The following is a 16,260-nucleotide window of genomic DNA, read 5'->3' on the forward strand; positions in this document are numbered from 1 at the left end:
GTGGATGGATGGATGGATGGATGGATGGATAAATGGATGGATGGGTGGGTGGATGGATGGATGGATGGATGAATGGATGGATGGATGGATAAATGGATGGATGGGTGGATGGATGGATAAATGGATGGATGGGTGGATGGATGGGTGGATGGATGGGTGGATGGATGGGTGGATGGATGGAGGGGGGAAGACTGGGGCCAGCCCCATAAAGCCACAGACCAGCAGGCTTCCCCAGGAGGGATGCAGAGCCCCAATGCTACTGACCCAGCAGCACCTCGTGTACCATCACAAGGTGGACCTGCTGGCCCCCAAGACACGCATGCCCTGCCCAGGAGCATCCCCAGGCGCCGGTGGGGGATGAAGGGCCAGTTTCTGCCCTGCAGCTCCTTCTCTGGGTTGGTCTTCCTCATTCCAACTCCTCTGCTTGCCTCCTCCGACAGCTGATCTTCTCGCTCCCTCTAGTGGGACGGTTAGATGGCCTCCATGGGCTCACGCATCTGCCCACATTTCTCCTCCTGTGCCTTGATGTCCTTCTGGAGATCTTCCTCTGGCCATGCTGGGTCTGGTCCCCAGTCTGGCCACCCCTCTCCTCCCTGCAGCCCCGCTCCCCTCATTCCCTGTGTGCTGTCTGGTACCCACAGAGGGAGCAGAGCATCCTCCAAGAGGCAACCCCAAAGCCTTGGGGTCATGGGAGGCTGGCTTGCTGCGTGGTGGCCCTGTGCCTGCCCCAGGCTCCGCTTTGTGCACACACACAGCTGCTGAAAGGTGGGAATTCGGGACCTGGGCAGGTCTAAGCTTCCTCTTTCCGGCTGCAGCCACATCTGGTGCGTGGGCTCTGCCTGCTGGCACAGCTCCCTGCCCCTGGGAGCACCTTGATGCGGCTTCTTTCATCCCAAGGCAGGGATCTGGGCACGGCGTCTCCCCTCCCATGGGAGAAGCAGCTCAGAGACCTGGCCCTCATAACGCACCACCGCGGTGATGGAGGTTCTTCCTCCGTTCCCCGGCAGTTTGGGAAGTGGCACCTGCACCGCAGCCCTCACCCCTTATCAGGCCCTGATCCCCAACCACCCATGAGGTGGTCTCTGGCCTTGACCCCCCTCGCTGGTGAGGCCGACATGGTGGTGACCATCCAAGCAGCCACGCTGGCCTCACACTGCCATTGTATTATCTGCATCAACCACCTCAGTGTGGGACCAAGGGGAGGCCAGAGCAGAGCCCCGAGCAAGTTTGGACTCGGACGAAGGCCAACACAAGGGGCTGTGGACTCAGTGGGTCTCCATATCCCGCTGGAAAGGTGAGAAGAAAGCAGCCTGTTCCCTGCCTGCATCGTTGGTGGGTCATCTCCCCTGGGATGGCTCTTGGCAGCGGAAGCAAGCTGGTGAGATCCATCCTACCTCCACCCCTGAGGACAAGAGGGGAAGGGGGGAGGGGAAAAGGGGAAGGGGAAGGGGAAGGAGAAAAGGAGAAGTCAAAAAGGTGAAGACAAAGGCAAAGGTGGGAAGGGGAAGGGGAAGGGGAAGGGGAAGGGGAAGGGGAAGGGGAAGGGGAAGGGGAAGGGGAAGGGGAAGGAGAAGGAGAAGGAGAAGGAGAAGGAGAAGGAGAAGGAGAAGGAGAAGGAGAAGGAGAAGGAGAAGGAGAAAAGGAGAAGGAGAAAAGGAGAGGGCGAAAAGGAGAAGGAGAAAAGGAGAAGGAGAAAAGGAGAAGGAGAAGGAGAAGGAGAAGGAGAAGGAGAAGGAGAAGGAGAAGGAGAAGGAGAAGGAGAAGGAGAAGGAGAAGGAGAAGGAGAAGGAGAAGGAGAAGGAGAAGGAGAAGGAGGGGAGGCGAGAAGGCGAAGGCGGAGGGGAGGAGGAGGGGGAAAGGGAAGGGGAAGGGGAGGAGAGAAGAGGAGGAGGAGGAGGAGGAGGAGGAGAAGGAGAGCCCTCCCCCGCCCCCCCTCGGCGCAGGCTCTCCCCGGCCGGGGCGGCTCTCCCCGCCGCCGCGGGGGGGTCGGAGCAGCGCGGGGCGGCGGGGGGACCCCGGGCTGCCGTCCCAAGGTCACCCGCTGAGCGACAGCGGCAGCGGCCGGCGGGGGCGGCCCCGCTCCCGGTGTCCCCGGGTGTGTCTGTGTCTGTGTCCCCTCCCTCCGCCGTCCCATCCCCGGCGCCTCGTGGCGGAGCTGCCACCGCTCCGGTGCCGCAGATGGTGCCCCTTCTCCTCCTCCTCTTCCTCCTCCTCCTCCTCCTCGCCGGCCCCGGCAGCTCGGCAGCCGGGCTGGGGATCACAGGCAAGTCCCCGGGGGATGGGGATGGGGATGGGATGGGATGGGATGGGATGGGATGGGATGGGATGGGATGGGATGGGATGGGATGGGATGGGATGGGATGGGGGGGGATACCCACCCACCCCCCCCAGGGACCGCATCCCGCCTGGGTGGCCGGTCACGCTGCGGGGATGCCGGTGGATGGAGCTCCGCGGGTTTTGGGGTGTTTTGCTGCCTTTTTTTTTTTTTTTCGGGGGGGGGGGAGGGAGGGGTCGGAGCAGGGCGAGCCCGGGCTGCGGGGGGGGCTGCGCACCCCTCCCCGGGCTGGGGGGCCGCAGGGCATCTCCCCCGGCTCCTTCTGGGACAGGCAAAGGGCAGCCCCCGAGCCGGGCTCTCCCCAACCCCGGCCTTTTCCCCGGCCAAAAGCTTTTAGAGGAAAATCGGGAAGGGGCTCGTGGGCTTTCGTGGCCCTTGAGTGCATTTTCTTGGCCGCCATCCGACGGGAAAGCGGTTGTGGGCGGTGGTGAGGGCTCCTTCGGCTCAGTCACCCCCGGCTTTGTGCCCCCCGGAGGGGAAGGGGTCCCCGAGTGGGAACTGGGAGCAGTGGGGCCCCCGGGAGCGGCGGCCGCCCTCAGGTCCGAGCTGCTGGAGCACTGCAGGTACAGGAGCTGAGCGTCAGGGCAAAGAACAGCGTTTTTCGGGCGAGAGATACGAAGGGAATTCGTACTCAGCCATCGGGACCTCCTGCTTTTCCACGTCGCTGCTTAAAGCCCGAAATACTGAAGTCCTCAGCGCCGCTGTTGGCGGAGTGGCTGAGCCCTGGAGGGGGTTTTGCGGCCACCTCGCAGGCGGGTGAAGTTGAAGCTCGGCGGTTATTGAGGAAAATCCAATTTCTCTTTCAGCCCGCACGCTCGCGCCGTGCTACTCCGCTGACCTCAGGCCGGCGGTGGGGGGACTTGTCTCCGCCGTGGGCTGCACTGTGCTCCTGACGGTACCGCCGCTGAAGGGCAGCCAAGTCGTCTCCTGGGAATACAAGACTGGCCCGCGGGAAGGAGTCATCGTCCATTATGCGTTCGACGGACCCGCCAACACCTCTCGCCCCTATGAGAATCGCACCAGGTTCAACGAAACGGACTTCTCGCTGCAGATCGTGCTGCAGCGGGGAGATGACCGGCTGTACCGGTTCAGGTCCGAGTCGGAGACCACGGGCTGGTTCCATCTGCGCGTTGTCGGTGAGTGATGGGATAGCCAATCCTCCGCCGCAGCCAGAGAGCTTGAATCGCTGCGGAGGGAGGTGCTCTGGGTCTGGCATCCATGGAGCCGCGGGTTTGAATGCTGACAAGTCGCTCCGTCTCTCCCAGAACCGCTGTCCGAGCCAGAAATCGTGGGCAACTCGTCGGTGAAAGCAGGAGGCAACGCCAAACTGGTTTGCAACGTCCTGGAGGGGAAGGCAGACTTGTACTGGTGGAAGAAGAACGGGGAGCTGCTGCTGGGAAGCGACCACATCCAGTTTGTTGACAACACCACCCTGTGCATCGTTAAAGCGTCGATGAACGACAGCGGCTACTACGCATGCGTGGTCCGCAACGAAGTCAGCCAGAATGAAACCTCCTTCCTGCTCCACGTCCAGAGTAAGTGGGGATTTCTCCCCGATGTCCGGGAAAAGAAACAGGGGAAACAGCCCCCAAAACCCATATTTACTCGCCTGGTACCTCCGTGTCCCGTTAACTGCCCGCTTTTTGTTTGGAGGGGGGTGGTGGGGTTAAATTCCATCTGGCCGCGGAGACTGTGGATCCTCTCTTTTGCAGACGCCGCCAACGTGCTGCTGCCCGTGCTCCTGGGCTGCGTTGTCGTCGGCGCGCTCGCAGGTGAGTACCGGGGCTGAGCCTTTGCCCGTGGCTTTCCGGCCGGCTGCTGCCTCGCTGGCGGGCGCTGCGGCCGGGGCGGGATGCGAGAAGGGATGGGGTGAGGAGGGTCTGTGCCGGTTGATGTGCCACGTCCTTGCTGGGACCTGGGTTTTCCCACCCAGGCATCCCGCGGGCAGGGGCTGGGGCTTTGTCACCGCCGCCGTTTCAAGCAGGGCGTCCCCAGCCCCAGGAGGTGGTGATGTCCTCCCTTGCCTTCCCTCTCCGCCCTGCTCCCACGCATGGGAGGAAAGGTTGTCATGAAAACGCCTCCTGTGCATCCACAGCAGGCATGAAATTATACTTTCCTTTCCTTATCTGGACCCCGCAAAGTCCCATGGGCACTGGGGGATGTCCCATCCCTTCTAGGGTAAGAGCATTGAGTGTCCCCCTCCTACCATGGTCTGCTGCGGTTTTCTTCCCGCAGAAGGGAAACGTGCTTCCTCACTCCGGGGGCTTGCTTTTCCTCCTTTTTTGGAGCCGGAGAGCTTTTTTTTACTTTTTTTTTTTTTTCCCCCTGCCCATCCCCAGTCCCTGGCGAAGTGGGGATTTTAATTCTGAGGTTGCCAACTGCAAACTTGGAGAGGGGAAAAAAAACCAAAACAACAAACCCACAACAAAAGGAACGCCCAAGTCCGGACTTGAGGAGAGGATCTGGCAGTTTGAAATAGAAGTAGGAGGTTCTGCCGCAGTGATTTATGTGCATGTTTTGCTATTGCACAAAGTTTTCAGGTTTTTCCTGTGAAAAGCCTCCAGGCGCTGGGCAGGTGCTGGAAAAGCTCATCGGGGTGTTCCTGCTCGCCTCATCCCCGTGACGCTCCCCTTGTACCTGCTCACACGCGGCCGGAGCTGGTGGCCAGCTCTGATCCCCGGCCAGTGGCCGGGCTGGGGCCATCGGTACCTGTGGGGCAGCGTGGAGGTGGGCAGGGGTGGTGTCCTCCCGACCCCAAACACCAGCCCTGCCCCGGCAGCGCTCACGGGCACTCCCGGCTTGAGTTTTCCCGGCCCCGAGCGTCGCCCCGCTTCGTCTGAGCACCATCTCAAGGGCGTTTAATGGAGATGATGACCGGTTTGTCCCCAGGTGTCTTCGTCTGGTGCAGGACAAGGGACCGCCCGTGACGCAGCGGCTGTAGGTAAGCTGCCCTCGGCCCCTCTCCTGGGGGTGGCCCTGCTCCTCCAGCCACAGCTACAAGCCAAAATTTATTTTTGGGCTGGAACTGAGTGAGCCGGCCAAGCGGGAGGGCTCGGGGGGCTTTGCCAGCCTCTCCGTGCAGGTGTAAGAGGCAGCCAAAGGGTTGCTTTGCTCCCTCCGGGGACTCAAAGGATATGTTGTCCCCCCTCTGTTTAGTCCCCACTGGGATTTGCTCTGGAAATATCCCCGATTTCCCCCCCCCACCCCCAACCTGACACTGCTGGTTATCTCCAGCAAAGCGGGCACCGGGCACCCCCGGGCAGCGGGGAACCTCGGCGTTCCTGCTGGACCATCATCCGTTTGCTCCATCGCCTGTTCTCGCTCTGCCCCGGCATTTTACTTCCTGTCATGCATTTTCTGAAGGTGCACTGGGGTGATAAGTGGTGGTCCTGTCCCAATTCCTCCTGTTGCAAAAGCTGTCAAACCCTCATGTGTTTTGGGAGAGCAGAGTTTTGCCCAGAGGAGAAACACTCAGCTTCAAAGCACGTCTGTGGCTCGTATGGGGCCACACTCTGGTTTCATAGAATCACAGGACGGTCTGGGTGGGAAGGGACCTTAAAGAACATCCAGTCCCCCCCCTGCCCTGGGCAGGGACACCCCCCCCAGCCCAGGTTGCTCCCAGCCCCGTCCAACCCGGCCTTGACCACCTCCAGGGATGGGGCAGCCACAGCTCCTCGGGGCACCCTGCGCCGGGGGCTCACCGCCCGAACAGAAAAGAATTTCTTCCTGATATCTCATCTCAATCTCCCCTCTTTCTGTTTAAAACCATTACCCCTCGTCCCATCACTCCCCTCCCTGACCCAGAGTCCCTCCCCAGCTCTCCTGGAGCCCCTTTAGGCACTGGAAGGGGCTCTGAGGTCTCCCCGGAGCCTTCTCTTCTCCAGGCTGACCCCCCCACCTCTCCCAGCCCATCCTCCCAGTAGAGGGGCTCCAGCCCTCCCAGCATCTCCGGGGCCTCCTCTGGCCCCGCTCCAACAGCTCCGTGTCCTTCTGCTGTGGGGACCCCCCGAGCTGGAGGCAGCACCGCGGGGGTTCTCCCCAGAGCAGAGCGCAGCAGAGGGGCACAGTCCCCCCCTCGCCCTGCTGGCCACGCTGCGGGGGATGCAGCCCGGGGTGCCGGGGGCTCGCTGGGCTCCAGCGCACAGTGCCGGCTCCTGGGGAGCTTCTCACCCACCAACACCCCTGAGTCCTTCTCCTCCGGGCTGCTCCCCAGCCATTCCCCACCCAGCCTGGAGTTGTGCTGGGGATCGCCCCGACCCAGCTGTAGGACCTTGTACTTGGCCTGGTTGAACCTCATGAGGTTGGCTTGGGCCCACCTCTCCGGCTTGTCCAGGTCCCTCTGGGTGGCATCCCTCCCCTCCAGCGTGTTGACTGTACCACACAACGTGGTGTTATCAGCAAATTTGCTGAGGGCGCACTCCATCCCACTGTCCATGTCACTGACAAAGATATTAAACACCCCCAGTCCCAGTACCGCTCCCTGAGGAACGCCACTCCAGCAACGCTTTCCAGGTTGGCGTAAACCAATCTGGGGTGGAGCAGACGCGGAGGATGTGCAGACCCACTCTGAAACATGTTCCTTAATGTGTGGGTTTTTTTTTTTTTTGAATGCTCCAAAGGGCTCCAGAGGTTTCTGGCAAGGGAGTGATTCTCAAAACCTTCTCAGAGCTTGCTTGCTCTGCGTGACCACAAAAAACTTGGGCTGTTAAGTGAAGCTTCCTGGAGGGTGAGGGCAAGGATGTCATCCCCTAAGGATGGAAGACCCCAACCCACGTTGCGGCCAGTCGAAAATAAGACAGCTCTTGGTTGTCTTGTGCAGCCGGCCCCCAGATAACCCCTCCCAGAGAGAAGCTGCCCGAGGTACCTCCTGAAATATGGAGTAGAGCACAAGTTTAGATCTTCTCAGCACTGCCACCGCCGGCAGGTGACACCCTGCAGCTGCCTGGGGCCTCGGAGGGGGTCTAAAAAGATCCGCACCCAGGAGATGGCTTAGATGGAGACCTCTCTTCTCCTTGCAGGTAGAGCCTGAGCGGCGGTGCCCTTGCTGCCTTCCCCTCGTGGTGGTGGTGGTGGTGGTGGTGGTGATGGTGGATGCTGCTTGGGGAGCACCGGACCTCCGATGCTGTCCCCACCTCTTCTGGGCTCACCGCGGAGTTGCTCAAGCTGCCAAAGCCTACAAATATTTGTTTATGAAACACCGGTTTGGACTATTTCTACGTCGTCCTGCCCTTCCCCGGGGCCCCGTGCGCATCCCCGGGGGAGGGGTGGGCATGGCCGTGCCTGGAGACCCGACTGCCGCTGTGCTCTGGACCTCCTTCCTTCCCTCTCCCGCCTTCCTCCGGGGGCCCTGTGGGCTCAGAGCTTGCGGATGGGCTGACGGCTCTGGAAAGAGCCACCATCCCCGCGGGACAAACACACGGTCCTGGGGCTGCGGGGGAGTGCCGCCGTGCCAGCCCCTGTCTCCCCAGGGCTCGAGCCCCTCACCGTGGCCTCCCGGCACGCCGCTGTGCCCGGGACTTGCTGGCCAGGGTGGCTCAGGGGCTGAGACCGTGGGCGTTCTGCTCAGTTTGGCCCTCGGAGGGAGGAAAAAGGGCAGGATTGTGCTGTCGTGTGCGCCGGGGAGTGCAGGAGCTGCGTGGAGGCCGTGGAAGGCGGCAGGGGGTGGAGGAGCAGCAAAGCAGTTGTGTTTTAGGAAGGAAACCCCAAAGACATCCCCGTGGCCGACTGCGATAGAGCAGCGGCACAGCCTGGCCTGGGAGACCTGGGGGTGCTCCGGAGCCCATCACCTCTCTCCTCCAGCCTTGGGCTCCGGGTGGGATGTGGGGGTATCCTCTCCTCTGAGCACTAGCCACCGGGGCCGGACGCGTGCCCGGGCAAGCTCATCCTTCCCTTCTGCCGCTCCTGCGGGTGACGGTAGACCTGGTCTGGTTTGGTATGGTGGGGGCAGCCCTGCTTCCAGCCCCTGGTCCTGTTGCGTCCCTTCTCCACGCTGCTTCCGCAGAGCTCGTCTGGGCTTTGCTTGCGAAGGGGTCATTATTCGTTCCTGTAGTTGAAGCTAATTAACCCGGAGGCACAACTGGCATCGTCACCCTGGAGAAAACTGGATGCTCTGCCGGGAGCGCTGGACCTCACCAAGTGCCTTGCTGCTCCTCAGGCCGGGGCGTTTGCACCCAGCTTGCCTTCTGATGGGGACAACCTCAGGTCCAGCACCCTCTCCGAGCCGGTCCCCAGCGCCTCTGCGGGGAAGGGCGTTCCGGGTGCTCTGGGCAAACTGATGGATGGTCACTTCTCTCCCAGAGCATCTGGGGAGCAGCTCTCCTTGCTCCAAGCCCCGGGCAGCAGAGGGAATGGTACGGTTGGATGTTCCTCTTGCTTTGGGTCTCGTCTGTAGATCTGCTTCTGCGGCAAAGGGCTTTCCTGGCCTGGGGAGTGGGGGGTTCCCCCTCTTCGGAGTTATCCCCTCCCTAAGGATGATGGAATATGGAGAGGCACAAGTCATATCCCACGGTTAAGCTGTCCTACGCCTCTTTCCAGGGCGAATTGGAAAATTGTGGGAGAGCCAAGTGGCTCGTGGCTTGACTGTCTTGAACGCTGCCTGCTCTGCCTGCTCTGCCTGCTCTGCCTGCTCTGCTGCTGCTCAGGCAGGTGGTGCAGCAGAGCTCTGTTCCGGGGAGAAAACCGGGATATGAAGGGCCGGTCAGCAAAGGGCTGTCTCTCAGCCGGGGATTTTGTGTCGCAATTAAAGCAATTGAAGGATGCAGAGCAGTTTGGGTGGAGTAAACCAGATTTCAACCTCCGTTTTGAGCTGCAAGTGCCCTGTTGCACTTGCGGGTGTCAAACGACTGCAGCCACTTGTTTTACAAAAAATACTTTTCTGACCTTTTCGGAGACTTGTCTGTAAATCATTTTAGAGATGTTGTGTTTTTTTTTTTTTAATGTCTGTTGCTACTCATAAAAGCGCGTGCGTTCTCTCAGTTGATGTTGCTGTGCTCTGTAGAGGTGGGAAATAACCCCTCGGGGTGGGAAATAACCCTTCGGGGTGGGAAATAACTCCCTGGGGTGGGAAATAACTCTTCGGGGTGGGAAATAACTCCCTGGGGTGGGAAATAACCCTTCGGGGTGGGAAATAACTCCCTCAGGGTATCTATAGCCTGCGGTAGCGGAGGGATGCGCCCCCCGCTGCCGGACCCTGCGTGGGCTTCAGGCTCCGGTGGTGGGCTGCGGCTGGCGGCAGAGCTCGGAGATGCTGGATTTCCCCTCGACGTCCATCCGGCCGCTGCGCTCGGGGAGGTCCTTCGCTACTGCTGTGGGGCTCCTGCATCCCCATCCCTTCCCTCGCCCCGGCGGCCCGGCTCCTCCTGCGGCGGTCACAGCTCCGGGGACTGAGTTGGGGTTAAAACCAACCCGAGAACCGTGCTCCGAAGCCGGCTGAGGGTATTTTTAACCTGTCTCAGTTCCCTGAGTCACCGTAGCCTGGCACGCAGCCGCCCTGGCACGGCCCGTAGGCCCAGGGGTAGCCGGACTTGTGAGAAGATGCCACCCAAGTGCGGTGGGGTCGGAGATGCCTCTGGGGTTCAGCCTGTAGGATGCTTTTCAGGGGAGGTTTTAGCTTCGAGGTTTATCTGGAGGCCTTCGTGCGCAGGTTCAGGCGCAGTAGCTCTGTTTGTAAGCGGAAAAAACTCCTCCGGGCTGTAGGAAATACCTTTGTGCGGTGTAACAGCTAAACCTGGCGGGGAAAAATAGCCTTTGGGAAAGAGAGGAAACATATGCAGAGCTTAAACGTGCCCTGAGTAAATAGGTGTCCACATTTATATACTGGAGCATGACAGGCTGGGAGAATTGGGGGGGTCAGCCTGGAGAGGAGAAGGCTCCGGGGAGACCTCCGAGCCCCTTCCAGTGCCTAAAGGGGCTCCAGCAGAGCTGGGGAGGGACTCTGGATCAGGGAGGGGAGAGATGGGATGAGGGGAACGGTTTTACACTGGAAGAGGGGAGATTTAGGTGAGATATTGGGAAGAAATGTTTCCCTGTGGGGGTGGTGAGCCCCTGGCGCAGGGTGCCCCGAGGAGCTGTGGCTGCCCCATCCCTGGGGGTGTTCAAGGCCGGGTTGGACGGGGCTGGGAGCGACCTGGGCTGGGGGGAGGTGGCCCTGCCTGGGGCAGGGGGGGGGACTGGATGGTCTTTAAAGGTCCCTTCCAACCCAAACCATTCTATGGTTCTATGCCAGATGCGCTGGGAGGTACCTGTGGAAGAGGTGTTCCCAGCCCCCATCTCCTCTGCATCCTCATGTTTGTGCCTTCATGTCCTTCCTCCCTCCTCTGGCTCTTCCCCCTCCCTGGGAAGCTTTGGCAGCTTAACACACTGTACACCTAATTAGCAGCTCTGTTAGCGAAATTCAATCATTTTGCTGTAGCAGGGTAGACAGAAATCTGCCCAACACCTCTCCCAAGTGGCAGAAGTGTTTTGGTGCGCTCAAGTTTGCCAAACAAACAACGTGCTACCGGTAAAGCAAGTGTATGTCTCAAGTTACTATAAAACTACTCCCAGAAAAGCAAGTATATATATATTTCAAGCTACTACCAAAATTACCACTAAATTACTACTAAAGCAGCAAATATCTGCCTATCTATGTACCTCTGTATCTCTATATCAATATTAGAAGTATCCCAGAATCCCGGACTGGTGGAGGCTGGAAGGGCCCTCTGGAGCTCCCCCAGTGCCACCCCCCGCCAGAGCAGGGGCACCTCCAGCAGTGGCACAGGACACCTCCAGGCGGGTTTGGAATGGCTCCAGAGGGGGAGACTCCCCCCCTCTCTGGGCAGCTGTGCCAGTGCTCTGCCGCCCGCACAGGAGAGAAGTTCCTCCTCAGGTTGAGATGGAACTTCCTGTGCTCCAGTTTGTGCCCATTCCCTCTTGTCCCGTCACTGGGCACCACTGAACAAAGACTGTTCCCATCCCCCCGGCACCCTCCCTTGAAGTATTTATAAGCACTGATAAGATCCCCCCTCAGTCTTCTCTTCTCCAGACCAAAAAGCCCCGAGTCCCTCAGCCTTTCCTCGTCAGAGAGATGCTCCAGTCCCCTCATCACCTCTGTAGCCCTTTGCTGGACCCTCTCCAGCAGTTCCCTGTCCTTCTTGACCCGGGGAGCCCCGAACTGGCCACAGTGCTCCAGATGTGGCCTCCCCAGGGCAGAGCAGAGGGGGAGGATGACCTCCCTCGCCCTGCTGGCCACTCTCTGCTTGATGCCCCCCAGGATGCCACTGGCCTTCTTGGCCACCAGGGCACATTGCTGCCTCGTGGGCATCCTATTGTCCCCCAGGACTCCCAGGTCCCCTTCCACAGAGCAGCTCTCCAGCAGGTCATCCCCCAACCTGTGCTGACGGAGGGGGTTGTTCCTCCCCAGATGCAGTACCCCACACTCGCCCTTGCTGAGTTTCGTTAGGTTCCCCTCTGCCCGACCCTCCAGCCTGTATGTAGTGCGTATATACCTATATGTAGATGTGCAGTACGTATATCTACGATAAATTTCTTATACGAATACCTATATATATATATGAATTATTTGAAATGTTACCGGTGTAGCGCTCATGACACCGCTCCCAGGGGTGGGGCCAGTGGGTGCTGGACCAAGTCGCCCTGTGCGGACCGGGCCGGTCAGGGAGGCCGGAGCCGGGCGGCACCCCCCCCCTCAGGCTCAGGAATTCTCGCTCGGAGAGGCTCCGGTTTGGGTAGAAAGCGAGTCATTTTTATACCGGATCAACACGAGGGGGCGTAGGACACCACTGTTTGGAGCAGAGGTTTCTGCTCCACCTGTTTCGCCCACAGATGATGTCGTTTCCTATTTTTCTCAGACCGACTTTTGCTTTCCGGGGCTGTTTCCCTCTTCCTCCAGCTGAAGCAGCCGATACCTGTCACCGATTCCTCCTTTCCAAGACCGTTTTCCAACTTTTTTTTTTTTTTTGGTCTAATTTTCTCCTTTCTTTTCTTTTTTTTTTTTTTTTTTGGGGGGGGGGGGGGGCGGTTATGGAGCGTACCTGGGGCTGTTTCAGGTTCTCGGTACCCGGCTGCGCATCACGGCTGCCGGCCGCGCTGCTGAAGGATGCTGCCGGTCCCCAGGCTGGCAGTGCCCAGGCTGGCAGGCATCTGCTGCTGGCAGCACTGTAGCCGACATTTGCTGTCAGTCTTTCTCCCATTATAACCTTTACGGCTGCTCCCATCAGTGACCCGCCCCAGTCCCTCCCTCCCGTCACTGGGACAGAGCCTTTGCAGCACATCCCGCACGGGATGGAGATGGAGATGATGCCAATAGGGAAGAAAGGATTGAATAAGAAGCTGGGGCAGACTGCGGCGATCAGGGCTCGGTCAGACAAGCGCCGCACACACACGACCAACCCCTTTTACCCTCCTCCTCTCTACCCCTTCCCCCCAAAATTCCTTAATAAGTTTTGCCCGGTCCCACATCCTCCCTCTCAAATATCCCAAATCCTCATTTTCCTCCCTCTTACCAGTTGCAAACTCCAGGTTTGTCCTCTCCGAAGCTCTGCCTGTCGGTTCTTGGTGGCCCATCAATAGGTGACCGGAGATTTTTGATCTTTGGCATCATCCCCCTTCGCCCCTGCCTACCCGGGCTGCGTCTCCGCTGGCTTTTATTTATCCCTTTGCAGAGAAAAAGTCCTCGATCGGATAACCTGAAACGAGCCGGGACAGGACGGACGCAGCTTTGCCCTGGTACCCCGGGGGCCTGGAGCACTCTGAGCACCGTTTCCCACCGTTTCGGTGTGGGGGATTCATTATATTCTGGCTAATGGCTGGAGCTCCCTGGGTTTGCCATATCCCTCGTCCTGGTCCCCCCCGCGGGGATGCAGCGACACGCAGGCTCCGAGCCCAGCGCTGCCGGGCTGGAAGGATGTTTTCCTCCTCGCTATGGGGTGGCAGTCCCTGCTGCCAGCGTTTCTCCAGGACACAGTCCTTCCCCGGCCCCCGAGCAAGCCAAGACCCCAGTGAGTCCCCCCGAGGTGCCATCTGCCCGCCCAGCCACCGCTGCCCCGCGCCCAGCCCTGCCGCCTCTCCGCTCCATCCTCCTCCTCCATCTGGTCCGGGCTCAGCGGGGGCAAAAAAATGGGGAAGTCTCCGGTCTGCAGCTCAGGTTTGATCCACAGCATCCCAACCTGCTCCCCGTTTGCTGCCTGCAGCTGTGCTCCAACAGCCCAAGCATCCCTGTCCTGGGTGTTCCGTCCCTGCCCGAGCCGTGCTGGAGCAGCGCCCGTCCCCAGCTCAGCCACAGCCCACTGCTGGTGGGGAAATGGTCTCCTGCACCCAAAATCCAGCTGGGGAGAGGGCTGTTTCTCTTCAGGACAACCTGGATCATAGAATCACAGAAGGGTTTGGGTTGGAAGAGACCTTAAAGACCACCCACTCCCACCCCCTGCCCTGGGCAGGGCCACCTCCCCCCAGCCCAGGTCGCTCCCAGCCCCGTCCAACCCGGCCTTGACCACCCCCAGGGATGGGGCAGCCACAGCTCCTCGGGGCACCCTGCGCCAGGGGCTCACCGCCCCCACAGCCAACAATTTCTTCCTCAGATCTCATCTAATATCTAATCCAGCCTGGTGGGTGTATTTGGGGGTGACGGATGTCCCAACGAAGCCAATGGGATAAGGGAAGGTGGGAAGAGAGCCCGCTGCTACCCACGGCATCGCTGCCAGCATGGCTTGGGGGGGACTCGGCAGGGCCGGGGGCGCTCAGCCAGCCGGATCGCAGGCAGGAGAAGCAGAGCTTGAAGTAAGGAGGTGGAGGGAGGTGGGGATGGGGGGAGAAAGACCCCCCAACCCCACCCCAGCCAGGGTGGAGCACCCAGCACCCTCCTATGGCTTAACAGCCTGGACGATTCCCAGTGGCACCAGGGCAGACCGTGAGCCCCGTCGCAGCCTCGCAGCGCTCAGCAGCCAGGAAAAAGCCGGTCCAATGCAGAGTGCGAAGCCGACTTCTCCCCCAGACAGCATTCCCCTTCCACCGACGGAAACCAGCGCCTGGCTGGGGAGCCGAGGGCAGAGAACTCCCACCCGGGCAGCGAGAGCTGGTCCAGCACTCGCCGGGGCAGGAGCCCGCCCGGGAGCGGGGTCGGGAACGGGATGGAGTCATCTTCTGCTTTTCTGCTTGAGGAAGCAAGATGGAGATACACACAGAAGTATCCGTGTGAAATACATTTATTAGCTCAATTATAGCAAAGCGAAAAAGAAAGCAGCATAAGGTTTGGGGTTTTTTTTTTGTTTTTTGTGTTTTTTTTTTTGTTGTTGTTTTTTTTAACACATTTTAGCACTGAAATCCTGTCCAAGGGGGCCAAAAAAGAGGACCTTGGCAGACCTTACTACAACTTCACCTAAAATGCTACAGTCTGCAAAGGAAACTGCTGAAAGTTACGGCAGGAATGCAAGGTTGGTTACGAGTCCTCTGGAAGGGAAATCATTAAATCATAGAATCACAGAATGGTTTGGGTTGGAAAGGACCTTTAAAGACCATCCAGTGCCACCCCCTGCCCCGGGCAGGGACACCTCCCCCCAGCCCAGGTTGCCCCAAGCCCCGTCCAACCCGGCCTTGAACCCCTCCAGGGATGGGGCAGCCACAGCTCCTCGGGGCACCCTGCGCCGGGGGCTCACCGCCCTCAGAGTGAAAAGTTTCTTCCTAATATCTCATCTAAATCTACATTCTTCCAGTTTGAAGCCATTACCCCTCGTCCTATCACTCCATGCCCTTGGAAAAAGTCCCTCCCCAGCTCTCCTGGAGCCCCTTTAGGCACTGGAAGGGGCTCGGAGGTCTCCCCAGAGCCTTCTCTTCTCCAGGCTGACCCCCCCACCTCTCCCAGCCTGTCCTCCCAGTAGAGGGGCTCCAGCCCTCCCAGCATCTCCGGGGCCTCCTCCGGCCCCGCTCCAACAGCTCCGTGTCCTTCTGCTGTGGGGACCCCCCGAGCTGGAGGCGGCACTGCGGGGGGGGTCTCCCCAGAGCAGAGCGCAGCAGAGGGGCACAGTCCCCCCCCGGCCCTGCTGGCCACGCTTCAGCTCAGGCCAATCTAGTTCAGGGACGCTTTACAATGCATTAAAAAATCCCACCCTGAATTTCATATGGATGCCGATGGAGCTGCCTTTCCTGGTCATCCTTCCCAAAGGCAAGGCATCCTTCCCAGGGTTGGGTGCGCGGGGTCAAAGTTGTGCCTGGAGAAGCTGGCAGCAGCCAAGGAAGGACAGGAGCAGGCGCAGGACAGACGGACAAGGGCTTGGGCTCTTTTCTGAGGAAGGCGATGCGACACGGGGACATTTGCCTTGCAAATCTGAGTGAAGGCAAGCAAGGAGGGTGGGTGTGATGGCAGAGCTGCCACCCCTGAGAACCGCCCGCCCAACGTGCTGCGCCTTGAAAAGAGCCCAGTAAAGGCAGGAGGAGGAAGTGGGTGCAGAAGGTAACACCACACGTGGGGAGGCGGTGACACGGAAACCCCGGTGGGGGCAGGGGCCGGCAGAGCTGTGCCGAAAGAGACATTTAGATGTGGTGTTGGGGGATATGGTGTAGGGGAGAACTTTGTAGAGTAGGGGAGAACTTTGTAGAGTAGGGGAGGTGGTTGGACTCGATGATCCCAAGGGTCTCTTCCAACCTCGACAATTCTATGATTCTATGAAAGCCAACCTGGGTCAGCTGAGAGCTTCAGCAGCACAAGTGCCGGCAGGGCAGCGCTGGCTGCGGCACAGCTCGGCCGTGCTTGGGCAGCACGGTACGCGCGCCTTTTACACCCGAACAATCACCAGCGGCGAAAGATGGGAGTTCACCTGCTCTTCTGCAGCTGTCTACACTAATTCATAGCTGCGATGTATCCCAGTTGAGAAAACTGGATCCAAATCGATTGAGAGACTCCAGAGCATCAGCTTTTTCCCTTGATTGATGTT

General features: G+C 59.8%; 1 protein-coding gene and 1 long non-coding RNA gene across 2 annotated transcripts; one reads left to right on the plus strand and one right to left on the minus strand.

The window, feature by feature from the left end:
* Positions 1–1,541: 1,541 nt before the first annotated feature.
* On the plus strand, positions 1,542–9,309 carry LOC309675817 (transmembrane and immunoglobulin domain-containing protein 1-like). Its single transcript, XM_082488218.1, has 6 exons — positions 1,542–2,263; positions 3,142–3,471; positions 3,601–3,870; positions 4,048–4,107; positions 5,225–5,276; positions 7,354–9,309. The coding sequence occupies exons 1-5, from the start codon at positions 2,179–2,181 to the stop codon at positions 5,260–5,262; spliced, it is 783 nt and encodes a 260-aa protein (XP_082344344.1). The 5' UTR covers positions 1,542–2,178; the 3' UTR covers positions 5,263–5,276; positions 7,354–9,309.
* A 1,312-nt stretch (positions 9,310–10,621) lies between these two features.
* On the minus strand, positions 10,622–13,308 carry LOC309675837. Its single transcript, XR_014269541.1, has 3 exons — positions 12,838–13,308; positions 12,367–12,490; positions 10,622–10,701 (listed from the first exon to the last, which is right to left on the minus strand). It is a non-coding gene; the product is annotated as an uncharacterized lncRNA (long non-coding RNA).
* Between the last annotated feature and the right edge of the window lie 2,952 nt (positions 13,309–16,260).

This window comes from Vanellus vanellus, assembly GCF_965231255.1.
Source record: "Vanellus vanellus genome assembly, chromosome: 10".
NCBI lineage: Eukaryota > Metazoa > Chordata > Aves > Charadriiformes > Charadriidae > Vanellus > Vanellus vanellus.